This window comes from Panthera leo, chromosome E2 (assembly GCF_018350215.1).
Source record: "Panthera leo isolate Ple1 chromosome E2, P.leo_Ple1_pat1.1, whole genome shotgun sequence".
Lineage (NCBI taxonomy): Eukaryota > Metazoa > Chordata > Mammalia > Carnivora > Felidae > Panthera > Panthera leo.
In genome coordinates this window covers 25,747,082-25,766,028 of record NC_056693.1, presented here as the reverse complement: position 1 = coordinate 25,766,028, position 18,947 = coordinate 25,747,082, and the positions used below count along the sequence as shown (strand labels likewise).

Below are 18,947 nucleotides of genomic sequence, written 5' to 3'. Positions count from 1 at the left end.
CCTGCAACCCTACCTAGCTTTTTTCTTTTTCTTTTTTTTTTTTCACTATTTTATCCCCAGTGCCTAGAGAGGGAGCTCAATCAATATCTGTTAAATCAGTGAACCAATATTTACACATTTCCTACAGAGAGAACAGTAGCGAGCAGATCACTCTGGGAATTCAGAGATGAATCAAACTTGGCCTGAAAGAGTTTTCAATCCACAGAGAGAAGCAGACACAAGAAACTAGCTACACCTAAATTAAGAGCTATAGCAAAGTTTCAAGCAAAATGCCACAGAAACACACTGGAATGAGAAATTAATTCAACCTTGGAGACTTCACTAAAGAGGTGACATTGACCTAAATTATAAAATTAAAGTATTTAGAAGGAAAAGAAAAAAGAAAAAAACAACAACAACTCTAGAATAGAATAACAGCATGAGCAGGAAAAAATTCCGATTACATTTAGGGATTTTGAAAGTACCCAGTATACTTGGAGAGTGGAAAGCAGGGCAAGGAATGAGCTAGATGGAAATATGCTGGGTGATGAAGCTATGAAGGGAGGCTGAGGCCCAGTGACAAGAGAACCCATGGATCACAGACTAAGGAAATTTGAAAGGACTTGATATGAAATCCAAGAGAAGCATATAGATGCTATTTTCATTTACTATATTAAAGAGAAGATGAAGGCTAGGGTGGGGGGGATGAGGGTTGTTGTTTAATAAGTATAAAGTTTCCATTCTACAAAATGAAAAGAAGCCTATTCTTTGGTTAAAGACTCTGTTCTCAAGGGTATGAGGCACAACAGAGATCAGTGGATACAAATATTCAACAGCAGACTAAGGTGAAAGACTACACAGTACTGTGGGACCCCCTGGCTTCTTCCCTAACCCTGTTCTCAGCACATGAAAGCAAAATGCATGCCATTCAGACAAAAAGTTAGATGACTATTTTGGAAACTGAAGAGCCTAAGAGAAAAAAATCTCCAGATACTGGCAGCTGGGGTTTCCCCCAACAAAAAGAGCCCTTGCCACCAGACTACCTGATAAATGACTTCATCATGACAAGAATCTTTGTTCCTAAACACAGAGATCCCAATAAACTTCTTATTCTTTCACTCTTAAAAATGAATGGATAGCTAAAGATTACCACATATCTGACAAATGCCTCCAACATGAAAATACTGAGTGCACACATGTGCGCATACACACACACACACACACACACACACACACAAAACAGAAAAAAGAAACCTGAAAGATATAAGGCAGAGAAGAAAATTTCAAAAACTGTCTAGTTGGTAATCTCAGGAAGATGAATTATAATATCTAGAAAATAAAAACATGATATTATGAAAACGGAAAATTAAAACCGTGATAGTCAAAATACAAAACTTAACAGAGAAGCTGCATGATAAATATGAAAGAAATTTTTCCAGGAACCATGACAAAAAGACAATAGAATAGCAACAGAAAGTGACAGAAAATAACGAGGAAAGATATTTAAAAAGCTAGATAAAAATCAATCAAATATGCAAAACACAAGCACTGGTGAATAAGTATGTAAACATGCCATTTGTAATATTACCTATATAGGTCCCTCTATAAATTTTCCTTTTTTCTTACTCAATATTGAGAACCGACTACATGAAAGACTCTACAAGATAATCACAATTCTTCAAAGGAAATAAGTAAGGCACTTAAGTCCATGATGGACTACAATCCAAGTAGTTCATGTCAAAGGTCATAAAAGGATGTTCAAGAAGAGTACTGTTACTTTTGGCGTAGGTGACTTTGCAGAACTGGCCCTAAAGTTTGGTAAGATTTTACTTTTATTTTATTTTATTTTTTTTACTTTTTTATTTTATTTTATTTTATTTTATTTTATTTTATTTTATTTTATTTTATTTTATTTTATTTTTTAAGTTTATTTGAGAGAGAGAGAGTGAGAAAGAGAAAGCACATGTGTGAGTGTGAGCAGGGAAGAGGGGCAGAGAGAGAGGTGAGAGAGAATCCCAAGCAGGGTCTGTGTGCTGTCAACACAGAGCTCGACGTGGGGCTTGAAGCATGAACAGTGAGATCATGACCTGACCTGAAATCAAGAGTTGGACACTTAACCAACTGAGCCACCCAGGCGCTCCTAACATTTGTTAAGATTTTAAAGAGCAGACACCTTGAAAGAAGGAAGTTTATTCCAGGCAGAGGAAATGGCATGAGCAGAGGGGCAGAACCTCACAAAGTCAGAACACAGTAATTCATCTGTATTGGCTGAAACACAAAGTGTTTAGTAGGAGATAACTGGGCAGGGAGGCTGTTCTGGCTAATAGAGAACCACAAGGGGCTTTGTTATTTAGGAGTTGAGAAACGGTGCTGTGAGGTCCTGAAATGAACGGAGATTATCTCCAGGTTGGATATTACTGTGGAGCAGGGAAAAGAACACTGGACCAGGGAGTTAGGCAACTGGTACCTGTGCCTAAAGGCACAAGATTATATAGCAGGTCACTTCACTACTCTGGACACCAGCTTCCTCAACTGCAAAACAGAGGTTGGAGATGAGTTATTAAAGTCTAAAATTCAGGTTGGGAAACCACTCCAATTGTTCAACCATCAGATTGGAGGAATAAGATAAACAGATGGTTACAACACGAATAGGAAGGTAGGCACAAAATAAAAGCTTAAGACAAAAGACTTAAACAGAACATATATGAAGAAATACAGCTGCATCTGTGCCTTACTTGTCATGAAAACAGAAACACACTGAAATTCAGAAGACTACCTGTAGACGATCAACATGAACTTTGACTCCTCCAACCATTCCCTTTTTAAAGGCTGCCAACATATCTAATATGGGGTTGAATCGGCTACCTCTAAAAAATATAAACAGACAAACAAAAGGTGCATTATTAACAACAGAATGAGAAAAAAATCTAATACTAAGTATCCTTTACATATGCAAGTCTCTCTGACACATGCTGACAAAGATATAAAAATAGGAGGAAGCCCTGCTGCCAAAGCGTTCACAGTCTTAAAGATGGAAGATGGGCATACCTCATTTCTTTCATCAACCTACCGTATATTGTCTTCCCGGATGAGAACAAGGAAAAGTGGGCGTCCATGCATTTTCCAGTATTGCTTAATGAACTGTAGTGCATTCTATCAAAACATAAGAGTGAGGTAGAATGTAATGACACCATATCTGAGCTGATCAGGATGTTTAATCAGTTGTGGCAAAGAGCCAAAAAAACTCTCATATATCAAGACAATTCAGAGTCAAACTCTGGGTAGGAGAGACTACATATGTGTAGAAATGTTCTGATACATCCATGTTACAAGTATGAATATATACAAGTTAAGTTTGAAACTTTTTTGACTTTAAACTTTATTCTTAGAAGTAATCAGATTGCACATATTTTAAGGCTGCTTCTTTTTTGGTGGCCTAAAAAATACAATTCAAGAATGGTCCCAGAGGAAGAAAAAAAAAGAGAGAGACAAATCAAGAAATTTACTCTTAACTGTAGAGAACAAACTGGTGGTTACCAGAGGGGAGGTGGGTGGGAGGATGAAATGGGTGATGGAGATTAAGGAGTGTACTTGTTGTGATGAGCACCAGGTGATGTGTGGAATTGCTGAATCACTATATTGTATACCTGAAACTAATATAACACTGTATGTTAACTATACTAGAATTACAATAAATACTTAAAAAAGAAAAAAACAAAGAATGGTCCCAGGGAGGAAAAATCAACCCAGGGGTTGTCTCTTAAAAGATTAATCCTCACTCCACATTACTGTGCATTTATTACAGCAGGTAGAAGAACCTAGACAGAATCTATACAGACCATCAGAAATGTGGAAAGAGTTCTTTTTTTGACTCAATTTCTACTGTCGTTGTCATCATCATCATATCAAAGACTTACATAACACTTCACTATATGTCAGGCACTATTCTGAGTGTTTTACATACTTATTTAATTCTCAGAATATCCTTGTTATTATTCAGTTATACAGATGAGAAAAGAGACTTCTCTGTGTCTTGCCCAAGTAACTTGCCCAAGTAACCTGCCCAAGATCACACAGCTGGTAAATAAACAGTAGAGCCAATATCTTTAACAAATGGAATCTGGATCTAGACTTCATGCTCTGAACCATGACTCTAAGCTTCTCTACTCTGCAAATGGAAAAGAGAGTGGAGGAAACTTTTAACTGACTGTGTGTTATGAGTCAGTTGAGGTTTTACTTGACATTCTTCATAAATAAAATTATCTTGCTAACTCAACTTTTGTTCAAAAAGAGATAAACTACTGCTGTCGTATGAACATGGCTCCCCTTCTGCTTTATAAACTATATATTTTCATTCCATTTGTAGAATGGTCTATCAAGCAAAGTCATACAACTTAATATAAAACACACTCCATCTATTACTCTAATGCTGCAAGCAATTTAACTCTTTCTCCAAAGCCACGCAGACATTGTTTTACTTTCATATTTTACACTGTGTTAACCCAGTGTCACAGACTCCAGGAGCACTCAATTTAATAACATATGATAAAATCAGTAGAAACAAAGTCATCCAATTTCAATAAAAAGGGGCTCTGAAACTACCTTTATGTCATCTATCAGCAGTAAAACATCTTGAGACATGTAGAAATCACTTAAGTCGAAGATGATAGGGTAACAAACCACAGTCTTTCCTAGAATGCGATAAATCTGTAAGAGATAATTAAAATATATATATATATATATATAAATATATATATATATACACACACACATATATATACATGTGTATATATATATATATACACACACATATATATACATGTGTATATATATATATATATATATATATACATGTATATATATGTTATATGTATATAACAGAACCAAAGACACAGGTACAGTAGCATAAGCCGTAATAAGAAATTAAAACTGATAATGAAATTTTAAAGTTTCTTGATTAGATCAGTAAGATCAGTATACTAATAGAGTAATCCATCTCTACTGTGATGGAAAAAGCCTCTGTTTGAATAAAAACTGTCATAATCAGGTATACTACAATGTTCAGAAATAATATAGCAGTTAGATGCTTATTCATTCCTAGAAGCCTTCTGTGATATCATACAAAATAAACAGTAAGATTTACTCGTAGAAAATAATAATTCAGATAAGCAGCCTAAGTATATAATGAAATGTGAGAATGGATGCATAGCAGATTAAACATCATTTCATTCTGTGGTTTTATAATCTGAACACTGCTCCACAAGGAAATTTCATAACCACCTTTGATGTACCGAGGCAGCCAATGGGTCTATCCGGTCTTCCGGAGAGTCCTAATTTTTCATTGATACCCAGGTGGAAATAAGCCTGTAAGACATAAATTTATAAATTAGGCAAGAAGAATCCATGCTTTTCCTTTTTTGCCCCCTTTGTCCCCCTAATGCCCTAACTTCTGATCTTTCCAGAGGAAAAATGGCCAGGGAAACCTTATTCAATACATTTGTAGGAAAATAAGCCAGCCAATGATGTCAACTTAGATTTGGGGGCACTGAGAGATTTGAGAGCATATCTTTGCAGATCTGCAAAGCAACATTCTAAAATTTGACATTTTTCTTGTGCTATCATAAACGTACAACTTGCAGGGTTCTGTCCAATTCATAAAAGAACACAAAGAGGCAAATGTTTCCTGTGTAATAAAAAATCTGATGAAAGTTTTAAAATTCAGGGACTCACATCTCCTACTAGATTCCGACTTTCAAGTATTTCCCACAAAAATGGAAATGTCTTTATTGATTTTTTTGATAATATGAATTTTATGAAAAATGTAAGCCATGTGCTCCAAGTGAATGGTGCTGTTTACTCTCACAACCCTGTAGGTGATAACTCTTGCACTTTGATGTATGTTGAAGGAAGTGCAATTCATTGTGTGAGCCCTAAAAAACACGTGAAGTATAGGCAGGGTTACAGATTTTTAAAGATACACAGATAAATATCCATATTACACACATAAATCAATATGTATATATGTTTACAGAAATGGGTTCATATACTATATATATCTCTTTGGTGTCCTACTTGTTAAAATTTAGTACTGTGGTGTTCCAGTTTCAAGATGGTAAACTGAGTGTATGCATTTACTGTACATTTCAATATTGAAATAATGGAAGAAATATAAAGACCCAAAAAAATATCTGTAGCCCTCACTACTGGAAAACAGAAAAGGGTGCCACAGTGGAGAAGAAACTTCTAGAATTTCTTCTTTTTTTTTTTTTAATTTTTATTTAAAAAAAATTTTTTTTTTAACTTTTTTTTTTTAATTTATTTTTGAGACAGAGACAGAGCATGAATGGGGGAGGGGCAGAGAGAGAGGGAGACACAGAATCGGAAGCAGGCTCCAGGCTCTGAGCCATCAGCCCAGAGCCTGATGCGGGGCTCGAACTCACAGACTGCGAGATCGCGACCTGAGCTGAAGTCGGACGCTTAACCGACTGAGCCACCCAGGTGCCCCTAGAATTTCTACAAAGTAAAAACAGATGGACTTGGAATAATTCAGTTGTTAATCAGTGCCAGAGCTGAGCATTTAATCCAGTTAGAAGCCTCCTTACCCAATCCTATTTAACACCTATCCCTTGATGAAGGTAGTTCCCAACTTTTTGTTATTTCAAACCAATTCAATAAACATCTCTGGATGGTGTACTATTGTTTCTGTAGGATAATCTCCTAGACTTGCTGGATCAAAGAGAATATATGTTTTCTTTGCAATATAATGCCAGGTTGGTCACCGTGTAGAAATAATGGACCAATTTACATTGGCATTAACAGTGCATAGACCTTTTTCTTGGGTCAAAATGATATTTCATCTTAAACTACTCAATTCAAATAATTTATGGTTGACCATTTTCCCATATATTTAATGGCTACTTGTATGTTCTATAAAGTTTTCCATTTGTTCCCTTTTCTATTGGGCATTTTTCATTCTTTTTTGGTTTGTAAGAGGTCTTGGTATATTAAGAATATTACCTTTTGTATAAATATTTTACCCAATTCACTCATCTTCCATGTTGTGATGAAATGTGAGAATGTTTGCATAGTAGGTCAAACATCATTTCAGCATGTGGTATTTTAATCTAAACATTTTTCTACTAGGAAATTTCACAAAGCACCTTTGATATGCCAGGTTCATCTTCAGCTATATTTAGTCAAATTTGTCAATCATTTCCTTAATGGCTTTTTTAGCACTTGTATTATTCTAAGAATGGATTTTCACTCCAAACAGCTGTAAACTGCTCTTCAATTTTTTTCCTAGTGATTTTATGCTTAAATCATTTTTTAAAAAATAAGTAAAACTTTGGTTTGCATGACTAATTCATTCCAGAAACATGCTTGTAATCCCAAGCACTTGTATATCAAAGCAAATTTCAAGAACCATTGGCTCAGTTGTGATCATGTGACATTCAGCATCATGTAATACTCGTACTACAAGATACTGCTCATTTATAAGTTAAAATTTATTAGAAATACTTGCTTGTCTTGCTGAGCACATGTAGAACAAGTTATTTGCAATTCAAGGTTTTAAATACATTAAATCTTTAATCTGTCTGGAATTTATTTTTCTGTTTGATGAGGGGTAGAAATCTAACCTGTTTTCCTAAGTGGAAAATCAAACCAACTGTTTCTACATAATCTACTGATTATGATTTGAACTGACTTCAAATATCTACCTCACTATACACAAAATTAATGTCTCTTTGATTCTGCTATGGTGTACACTTCCGTGTCAGAGTTATGTCTGTGTCTCTTTCTCTTTCTGCATTGTTATCTCCCTACAGAACAGCATATCCTGGGTTGGCTGGCACTCTGCCCGGCATATAGCTGGTGCTCAGCAAACACCTGATGGATGAATGAGGGAGCATGTCCTCCAGAGCTACATGTGCTGTGAAATCTGATTCTTGAATAGCACTGGTTTTACTGCCATGAAAAGTACTATATAAGCATTAGGATATATAGCTGTACTGAAACTATCGCACATTATGCTAGATGGAAACTCCTTTCCCACAAATACTTTCAAATTTTCTGAAATAAATGTTCTAAACTATTTTAGATTTCTTCTATTGGACAAGTGACTAATAAACCATTTACAAGTTAAAATGGACCAATCTAGATTTCCTTTAAATACTACTCTATCACAGTAAAAGAGTTTTCCTTAACTTTCTGAACCACAGTACAGCAGGTCTATGACAGGTAAGTAGACAGACCTGGAATGCTCTCTGCATTCCCCTGTGCATATTATACTGTCCCCACATTGTACATATTCACACCATTTAATCCACTGAAATAGGATATAGTAATGGCTAAATGACCCAGAAGTACAGAAGTACTTCATCCTAGGTCTGCACTATATTCATATCCCCCATAAAGCAAAAACCACACCAATCACTGCATCATGAAACGTTAACCACACACGGTAAAAGCCCTGTCCTCACATACTCTTAAGTTGGTTGAAGGAGGGTGCAGCTCCTCAGAACAGAAAGATTAGCCATTGGCATAAGAATATGGGTATTAACTAAGATTTGCGGGAACATTTTTACTTTTAAAAGGTGGAATTATTATTGAGTAATATATAGAACTGTGAAATCACTACAGTGTGCACTTGAAACTAATATAACACTGTATGTTAACTACACAGGAATTAAATTTTTTTTAATTATTTTTTTTTAAATTTACATCCAAATTAGCATATAGTGCAACAATGATTTCAGGAGTAGATTCCTTAATGCCCCTTACCCATTTAGCCCATTCCCCCTCCCACAACCCTTCCAGTAACCCTCTGTTTGTTCTCCATATTTAAGAGTCTCTTATGTTTTGTCCCCCTCCCTGTTTTTATATTATTTTTGTTTCCCTTCCCTTATGTTCATTTGTTTTGTCTCTTAAAGTCCTCATATGAGTGAAGTCATATGATATTTGTCCTCTAATTTCACTTACCATAATACTCTCTAGTTCTGTCCACATAGTTGCAAATGGCCAAGATTTCATTCTTTCTGATTGCCAAGTAATATTCCATTGTATACATATATACCACATATTCTTTTTCCATTCATCCATCGATGGACATTTGGGCTCTTTCCATACTTTGGCTATTGTTGATAGTGCTGCTATAAACATTGGGGTGCATGGGCCCCTTCGAAACAGCATACCTGTATCCCTTGGATAAATACCTAGTAGTGCAATTGTTGGGTCATAGGGTAGTTCTATTTTTAACTTTTTGAGGAACCTCCATACTGTTTTCCAGAGTGGCTGCACCAGCTTGCATTCCCACCAGCAATGCAAAAGACATCCTCTTTCTCCACATCCTCATCAACATCTGTTGTTGCCTGAGTTGTTAATGTTAGCCATTCTGACAGGTATAAGGCGGTATCTCATTGTGGTTTTGATATGTATTTCCCTGATGATGAGTGATGTGGAGCATTTTTTCACGTGTCAATTGGCCATCTGGATGTCTTCTTTGGAGAAGTGTCTATTCATGTCTTTTGCCGTTTCTTCACTGGATTAAGTTTTTGGGTGTTGAGTTTGATAAGTTCTTTATAGATTTTAGATACTATCCCTTTATCTGATATGTCGTTTGCAAGTATCTTCTCCCATTCCATCAATTGCCTTTTAGTTTTGCTGATTGTTTCCTTCGCTATGCAGAGACTTTTTATTTTGACGAGGTTCCAGTAGTTCATTTTTGCTTTTGTTTCCCTTGCCTCTGGAGATGTGTTGAGTAAGACGTTGTTGCGGCCAAGATCAAAGAGGTTTTAGCCTGCTTTCTCCTTGAGGATTTTGATGGCTTCCTGTCTTCTGTTTAGGTCTTTCATCCATTTTGAGTTTATTTTTGTGTATGGTGTAAGAAAGTGGTCCAGGTTCATTCCTCTGCATGTCGCTGTCCAGTTTTCCCAGCACCACTTGCTGAAGAGACTGTCTTTATTCCACTGGATATTCTTTCCTGCTTTGTCAAAGATTAGTTGGCCATATGTTTGTGGGTCCATTTCTGGATTCTCTATTCTGTTCCATTGATTTGAGTGTCTGTTCTTGTGCCAGTACCATACTGTCTTGATGATTACAGCTTTATAGTATAGCTTAAAGTCCAGGATTGTGATGCCTCCTATTTCAGTTTTCTTTTTTAAGCTTGCTTTGGCTATTTGGGGTCTTTTAAAATTCCATACAAATTTTAGGATTATTTGTTCTAGCTCTGTGAAGAAGGCTGGTATTACCTTGATAGGGATTGCATTGAATATGTAGATTGCCTTGGATAGTATCGACATTTTAACAATATTTGTTCTTCCTATCCAGGAGCATGGAATCTTTTTCCATTTTTTTGTGTTTTCTTCAATTTATTTCATAAGCTTTCTATAGTTTTCAGTACATAGATTTTTCACTCTTTGGTTAGATTTATTCCTAGGTATGTTATGGTTTTTGATACAACTGTAAATGGGATCGATTCTTTGATTACTCTTTCTGTTGCTTCATTGTTAGTGAATAGGAATGCAACTGATTTCTGTGCATTGATTTTATATCCTGCAACTTTGCTGAGGAATTAAAACTTTTTTAAAGTTGGGCTTATAAGAAGCAATATATTAGGAAGTATATCTTAGAGGACAAATCCCAAAGAGCAGCTAGCTTGGAACATAGAGGCTGTAGCCACAGAAAATCTTCCATCTTGATACATGCTTAGGGAAGTTAGGCCCTTGGTTCCAAATCTTGTTTTAACCATACCACATACCCAAACTTTAAACCATTTGTTCATATCATCTTTAAAACAACAAAATATAAAATAAGTAAGGACCAGTTGTAAGTCTTCACCTTACCCTTAATGGAATGCTTTCTATCATTTCCACAGCACCCTGTATAAACTTATCAAAGTGGATTATAATTAGCTATTTTTCCTGTCATACTAATAGATTCAGAGTTCACTGAGAACAGGAACAGAGCATAGAGCCATTTTATCTGAGTGCCCGACACAAAACTCTGCACATAGCAGGTGTTCATTAATGAATGAATAAAATGCCACGTTTAAGTCATTTGGAGCCATGCTGGTCTTTTAAATCCTGACTGCATGTTGTCTGGTAGAGTACAGACTCACCTAGCATAAAAAAGTTGCAATATAAATTAGGCCTGAAAAAAACAGATTCAGGTTAATTTGCTTTGAGCTCATGTTTATCAAAGAATAATAGTCTTTGTTACTATTCTCTGGAGCTTTCAGTGAAGAACCATAAAAAGTTTACCAGCAAACATAGCCTATAACTGAATGATAAATGCAGTGTACAGCCTTAGATTTTCTCCACTTCCATGCTGCCTCCTCTGCTTGTCTTGTGGATCCTCAGTTCCTCTCCTTTTCCACTCCAAACCCATTTACATCTTTGTGTGATTTTAAAGTGTTACCTACTCTAGGGATCCTTGCATTTCAGCGTTAGCTCTTTAATCAGGGTGGGAAGAGTTCTAAATTTGTTAAAGGAGGTTTAAGAGCTCTCAAAGATCTGGTGCTCTGGGTAATCTGACACCCAGATTCTGGTTTTGTTGCCAATGGATAGGGTCCTGTCTGATTAGCAGTGATGCTCTGAGGCCCTGCCTTCTCCCATGCAATGTGCACCTCACTTTTCTAAGCTTTTCTTCTTTGCTATAGCATCAAGGCTTTGACCACACACATGTATATCAATCTAAATGAGCTGACCTTGATCATTTGAGAGAGATAATTCTAAGTATTTACCCCAAACACTTCAGAGTTTGTTCCTGTAATGTTTTTAATAATTACTAAGTAAAAGTGGTAGTTTATAAATAACTAGTGGAAGTCAACAATTTCCTGTCCCTAATAGGCAGGAATATTCCTAAACAGGCATTTCTGAATATATCGGCAGAGCAGTGCATGCAAAAGACCTCAAAAGTCACCTTTTAATCCAATTCAGATACGTACTTAACTGCATACAAGATAAACTCAGATGTTACTTTATAATTACTTTGAAACCCAGCAAACCAAAAGTGTAGAATTACTTCAGACCTCAAATGATAAGGCAAGAGAAAAAGGGAAGTAATTATTACCAATAAATATTTACAAGGTTTCTTTAATAGTTAATGGAAGGGAAAATTATCAAATTCAACGTAAAGATTAATTTTACACACAAGTACTAAAATTAAGGTTAATTCATTATTCAAGTGCTCAGTCTAGGTCAGTAATAGACTTTAGAAGGGAGTAAGAATCAACAAGACTTATGAATATAATGTATATACATACAATTTAGGGTTTTTTTTTTTTTGTTTTTTTGTTTTTTTAATTAATAATGTCTGATAAAGTAGGTTTTTCAACTTAATTAGAAAGGCTTTTAGATTAATGACCCTATTTCAGAATCGGGCTTTAACTATGCCACCTGACTGTAAACTAAGTCTAATAATCATGCTCTAGCACCTCCACAAAGTCAACAAAGACGCAGAATCACTTACTTTCACCAGCTCCTGCTGAGCCCAAATCTGAATGGGCTCTACCTGTTGAGGTGTTTGAGTCTGAATACCATACGTGTTGAGGAAAACTTGAAGGCTAAAGAAAACAGGGAAAAAATGAGAGACATTTTTAGGCAATGCATGTAAAGTGTGGAGAATGGTGGAGGAGAAGGAGGAGGAGTGAGATGAGACTACACTAGCTTAGAGAACGTTTTCATTTATTAACATGAGCAATATGCCATCTGCCCTGGGTTCCAGAGGCCCTCTTGGGTTCTTCACAAGGTATTAGATGGGAGCTCTGAGGGCTGGAAGAAAGAGTAAGCACTGATTTTGGGAATCTCCATTATTTGTTGCACTAACTTCTCAAAACTACACCCTAGACAACACTGGCACAGGTCACAGTCTTTAATATTCACATCAACTAAAACAAAGTTATTTTTAATCATGAAAAGATTGTTGTTCTGGCACTTAAAGTAACATTAATGACAGACATCCTTGAAACCCTGTCAAGGGGTTTGTGAAATTAATCTCTCCCAAGACACTCAATATTGCAACATAAAGCAATAAGCCCCCCAACCCCCCACTTCCCAAAGGAATACACCACCCATCTGGGTTTCATACCGTTGACTTTCTGCTATGAGTGCTACGTGAACTACCAAATCATTTTCCAGTGGGCCCTGTAATACAGAATAAGGGGTGGGGGGAACATTTTAAAAGATCCAGTCATCATCAGATACAATGAGAATCAAGGACAATATTAACCATCTCTAAGCAGTTCATTAAAATGATGAACACCTACTGGCTCCATGCAGTCACCTCTCTTTCCTTGCTCTCCACTACCTACTAATCAATTTGATGGTGTAGACAGAGTAATGGAACACCAAGGAACGGAAAGCCATAAATCTCACCGCTACCAGAGGGGCTAGCCTGTCAGGACTATTTTGAATGATGCATAAGAGTAGTCTGGGGACTGAGAGTCATTTTCCATCATTTAACTCTGGAGGGAAAGGGAGGAACTAAAAATAAAAAGCCAGCTTACGTATTCTCTATTAAAAATGATCGTGAGTTAAAACTGTTCATTTGGTATCTTAATCACATATAAGGCTATTCTCTTTCTTGTTAGCCAATTTTCCTTTGGCACCTATACATCAAAATAGCTTTATTCTAATATATAATTCCTATACTAGAGAATGAACTACCCAGTTGACTATGTAATTAACACTTTGTTCAATACATACAAGCTGTTGGGCTTAATAGTTCTAATCAAAGATAGTGTTGGATATTTGCTACTCCTTTTTGTGTGTGTATGGAAAAGATTCACTATAGCATATATTATACACGGTTAAAATGAACCCAATTTTGAGCCTGTATTAATTAACAGAGAACACTAAGAAGCATCAATAAATTACAGTATTAGGAAGCTCTGAAAATACTGATCAAATATAATTCCTTTATAGTAATGAATCCAATATTCCCAATAGTATGCTGTAAAATGTTTGATTTACCATCAGTCAGTTACCCTCTATGGTATTCAATATGTCACTAGAATTTATGTATGATGGAAAGCATGAAACACCAGAATACATATATTAGCAGTAAATATCCTACAATCAAAAGGATGGTTCCCAGAATCATCGTGAAAATGCATTTCAGGCAGACTTCCATATGATTTAAATGAATATATAGGAGAAAATGAGATATAACAACCCAACAAAAATAAATATACATTAAAAATGCCATAAATTCTATTTTTATTTGATAAAGACCTTAAAAGTTAATGTTACTCAGAAGAATGAGAAAAAATTAATTATTCAGAATCTCATCAAGATTTCTAACACATTAAGTCTTATTTCTCTCAGATGAAATCTAGTATTTACTTCATCAAAAGGAGTAACCTTAGAGTGGGCAATTATCTACAATCTTCAAGACAATTAGAGATTCTTAAATAAAAAACAAATGAATACATATACAAGAATGCGGATGATATTTCAGTAACAATAAATAAGGCAGCTTACAGATCCTAATTGGCAAATTGGTATCTTCTTTTTGAATCACAGACCTGTTTAGGATAATGTTGTTTCCATTTGTATGACAGAGTACTTAGATCTAAAATTCTCCCTACACACGTTGAATCATAATGAGTATTTGGTTAGGGGACTATATTTGGTTGAAGAATTTTTTCATTGTAAAAACTCAGCATTTCAGAAATTTCTAATTCACAAACCTTCTATGCTGATCTTAGGCCTTCAACCACAGCCCAAGTGGGACCTTTCACCTCATTTCTACCCACAGACAGAATTCAGCATGTACAATCCCAACCCAGTAATTCTCTTCCTTTCATTGCCAAAATTGGAACCATCTTTTCTGTTTTCACCATTTTCGTCAAAGCACCAGCATTGTTGTCTAAACTAATGAAGTCTCTGAAAACATCCTAATAGGAGTTGTTAAATTCTATTTCTGAATGGTATTTCCCTTAATACTAGTATAATATTTTCTGCTTTTAGGTTTGTGAAGTGTACACATATACATATGCATACAGACACTGAAGGCCTGTATGGTACTGGTATTCTCCATTTTACCTGTATTTATGTACTCATCAAGGCATTCTAATATACAAGGCCTCATGTTAGGGCCTGATGTTGCAAGAGGAAAACAACCCAGTGTCCCTCCATGAGGAGTTTAGAGTATACTGGGACATATGAACAACAGGTATTTATTATCACATAAAAGTATTTCACTGATAGCTTCCTTTGGTAGTATAGATCTACCTTATTTTTGAAAAAATGGCTGTAGGGCATTACATTATATGGACATACCATAATTTATTTAAGGAATGTTTATTTTGGTGGACATTTATGTTGTTTCCAATATTTCACTTCTGCAGAGAATAATATAATAATTGTCCTTATCTTGGAGAATCGCTAAGGATTTAGGGAGAGAACAAACTGCTAAGCACAGTATTTGGCACATAACAAAAATAAAGGGCACTAATACTTGCTGCAGTTGTACTTATTATTTTCACAGCTATCCTAGGACAGCTGCTCCTCTCATCCTTGTTGAGATTTGCTGTAATACCTGTGTCAACTTAAATCTCATTGGCTTCCATCATTCTAACACATTAGGACCATCCATTATCCCATTTTTGTACGGCTAGTTCTTCTCCAAAGAATTCCAAACATCTTTTAAAAGAAATCCTCAGGTGACTTACCACTTTCCAATTTTTTCTTTTATTTCTCAAACATAGACTACAGCTATTTTCTTACCTTTCTTGCCTCTATAAGTCTGCACTTTGCCTTCCAACATACTTTGCCTTTAGAGACGGAAATCCTTACACTTAAGTCCTTGGTTTTCTACTCATTGCACTTCTCTTTCCTTGTCTCTCTCACCAAACTCAATCACTCTGTAGCTTTAGTTACCACCTCTAAGCAGATGATTTCATATTTATATTTCTAGTCTTACACTTTCTCTGAGTTCCAGTGCCCATATTTTTAAGTGCTTTCTGGACATTTTCTCTTGGCTATTTCCAAAGGTAAAAATTCTAAAATTCAACTCCTCACTAACCCTATCTCCACCCCAAACAAGCTCACTTCCAGCTCAGAATGTCAGAATCATCTTTGACTCCTGATTATTACCCTCCATATCCAATTTGTCACCAAAATCCTGTTAAATCTTTTCTTCATAAAGTGTCTTGAACATTCTTTTCTTTTCCTTTCTATAGCGATATTCAGGATTGGAAAGTACCAACAATAGCAACAAACACTTTATGTAACATTTGACATTCTATGTGCAGGGTATGGTACTAACAAACCATTATTTTATAATAACAAACCATTATTTTCATTTTCCAGGTAATAAAACAGACACAAAGAAAGCTTAAGTAACCTATCCAGCGAACAGCAAACAGCAGGGCTAGAATTGTGATGCAAGATCTTATGGAGAAGATGGCGCCATAGGACGTTAGGCTCACCGCGTCCTACTGATCACTTAGATTCTACCCACATCTGCCTAAATAACCCAGAAAACTGCCAGAAGACTAGCAGAATGGACTCTCTGGAGCCAAGCGTAGACAAGAGGCTGATGGAAGAAGGTAGGAAGGGCAGAGAGGTGGTGCACGCTAGACGGACTGGCGGGAGGGAGCCGGGGTGGTGGAGGGGCAGCCCCCCCCACCCCTGCAAAGCAGAGCCCCTGAGTCTGACTTGCTAAAGGGGAGGGGCTGGACGGAGTGAGTTCTGACAGCCAGCAGGACTTAACATCTGGAATGTTATAAGTCAACAGTTCTGCTTGGACAGCAGGAGGGCAAGAGGACATCCAGGGGGAGAGGTGTTGAGCCCTGGAAGACAGAGCTCAGCTCGGCAGGGAACAAAGGCGCTGGCCAGGGCCATCTCCCTCTCCCATCCCATAGACGAAATCCCAAAAGGAACCAGCTCCCATCACCGAACTTACTTGCATAGCGCAAACACCCAACGCTGTGCTTCTCTGGACCCATCCCTCCGATGGGTCTGCCTGCCTGCCTCCCTCCCAGTGCTGCAGGGCCTCTCCCGCAGGGGACTACTGATGGCAAAGCCAGCTAAGCCTGCCCCTCCCACCCCTATGCACCTTGCGGATCCACCCTGGCTAACACGCCAGATCACATCAAAGCAGCACCATAAGCCTGGGAGTGTGCAAGTAGCCCAGACAGGGGCCACACACTCCACAGAGAGTCCTGCCCCTGGGAGAGGGTAAGATAAGGTAAACACCAGTCTAACTGTGGGCTCAGTGGTGGGCAGGGGACAGACATCAGGTCTGACTGCGGCCCCGCCTACCAAAACAAGTTACTCCAGACAGCACAGGAAGTGCTCTGCAGTTCCTTGCCACTCCAGGGACTATTCTAAATGATGAAATGGAAGAATTCTGCTGAAAAGAAACTCCAGGAAGTAGCGACAGCTAACGAATTGATCAAAAACAATTTAAGCAATATAACAGAACAAGAATTGAGAATAATGGTCATAAAATTAATCACTGGGCTTGAAAAAAGTATAGAGGACAACAGAGAATCTATTGCTACAGAGATCAGGGGAGTAAGAAACACTCATGAGGAGCTAAAAAATAAAAATAAATGAGGTGCTATAAATGAGGCGCAAAATAAAATGGAGGCGACCACAACTCGGATTGAAGAGGCAGAGGAGAGAATAGGTGAATTAGAACATAAAATTATGGAAAAATGAGGAAGCTGAGAAAAAGAGAGATAAAAAAATCCAGGAGTCTGAGGGGAGAATTAGAGAACTAAGTGATGCAATCAAAAGGAACAATATCCGTATAATAGGAATTCCAGAAGAGGAAGAGAGAGAGAAAGGGGCTGAAGGTGTATTTGAACAAATCATGGCTGAGAACTTCCCTGATATGGGGAAAGACACAGGCATTGAAATCCAAGAGGCACAGAGAACTCCCTTCAGACATAACTTGAATCGATCTTCTGCACAACATATCATAGTGAAACTGGCAAAATACAAGGATAAAGAGAAAATTCTGAAAGCAGCTAGGGATAAACACGCTCTAACGTATAAAGGGAGAACGATAAGACTAGTGGCAGATCTATCTACTGAAACTTGGCAGGCCAGAAAGGAATGGCAGGAAATCTTCAATGTGATGAACAGAAAAAAATGTGCACCCGAGAAACCTTTATCCAGCAAGTCTGTCATTCAGAATAGAAGGAGAGATAAAGGTCTTCCCAAACAAACACTGAAGGAATTCATCACCATTAAACCAGCCCTACAAGAGATCCTAAGGGGGGTTCTGTGAGTGAAATGTTGCAAGGACCACAAAGGACCGGAGACATCACTACAAGCATGAAACCTACAGACATCACAATGACTCTAAACCCATATCTTTCTATAATAACATTGAATGTAAATGACTAAATGCTCCAACCAAAAGACATAGGGTATCAGAATGGATAAAAAAAAAACAAGACCCATCTATTTGTTGTCTGTCTAAAAGAGACACCTTTTAGACCTGAGGACACCTTCAGATTGAAAGTGAGGGGATGGAGAACTATTTATCATGCTACTGGAAGTCAAAAGAAAGCTGGAGTAGCCATACTTATATCAGACAAACTAGACTTTAAATTAAAGGCTGTAACAAGAGATGAAGAAGAGCATTATATAATAATTAGAGGGTCTATCTATCAGGAAGAGCTAACAATCATAAATGTCTATGAGCCGAATACGGGAGTCCCCAAATATATATAACAATTAATCACAAACATAAGCAACCTTATTGATAAGAATGTGGTAATTGCAGGGGACGTTAATACGCCACTTACAACAATGGATAGATCATCTAGACACACGATCAATAAAGAAACAAGGGCCCTGAATGATACATTGGACCAGAAGGATTTGACAGATATATTTAGAACTCTGCATCCCAAAGCAACAGAATATACTTTCTTCTCGAGTGCATATGCAACATTCTCCAAGATAGATTACATACTGGGTCACAAAACCGCCCTTCATAAGTATACA

General features: G+C 37.0%; 1 protein-coding gene across 7 annotated transcripts in view; it reads right to left on the bottom strand.

The window, feature by feature from the left end:
- PHKB (phosphorylase kinase regulatory subunit beta) overlaps positions 1–18,947 on the bottom strand; it is a 259,181-nt gene that overhangs the window by 34,560 nt on the left and 205,674 nt on the right. For all 7 annotated transcript variants that reach the window (XM_042920513.1, XM_042920506.1, XM_042920510.1 and 4 more), the window contains 6 exons: positions 13,066–13,121; positions 12,448–12,541; positions 5,260–5,343; positions 4,582–4,686; positions 3,050–3,132; positions 2,756–2,846 (listed from right to left, as the gene is read on the bottom strand). In XM_042920513.1, coding sequence (XP_042776447.1) covers positions 2,756–2,846; positions 3,050–3,132; positions 4,582–4,686; positions 5,260–5,343; positions 12,448–12,541; positions 13,066–13,121 — 513 coding nt within the window. The remainder of the gene's footprint in view (positions 1–2,755; positions 2,847–3,049; positions 3,133–4,581; positions 4,687–5,259; positions 5,344–12,447; positions 12,542–13,065; positions 13,122–18,947) is intronic.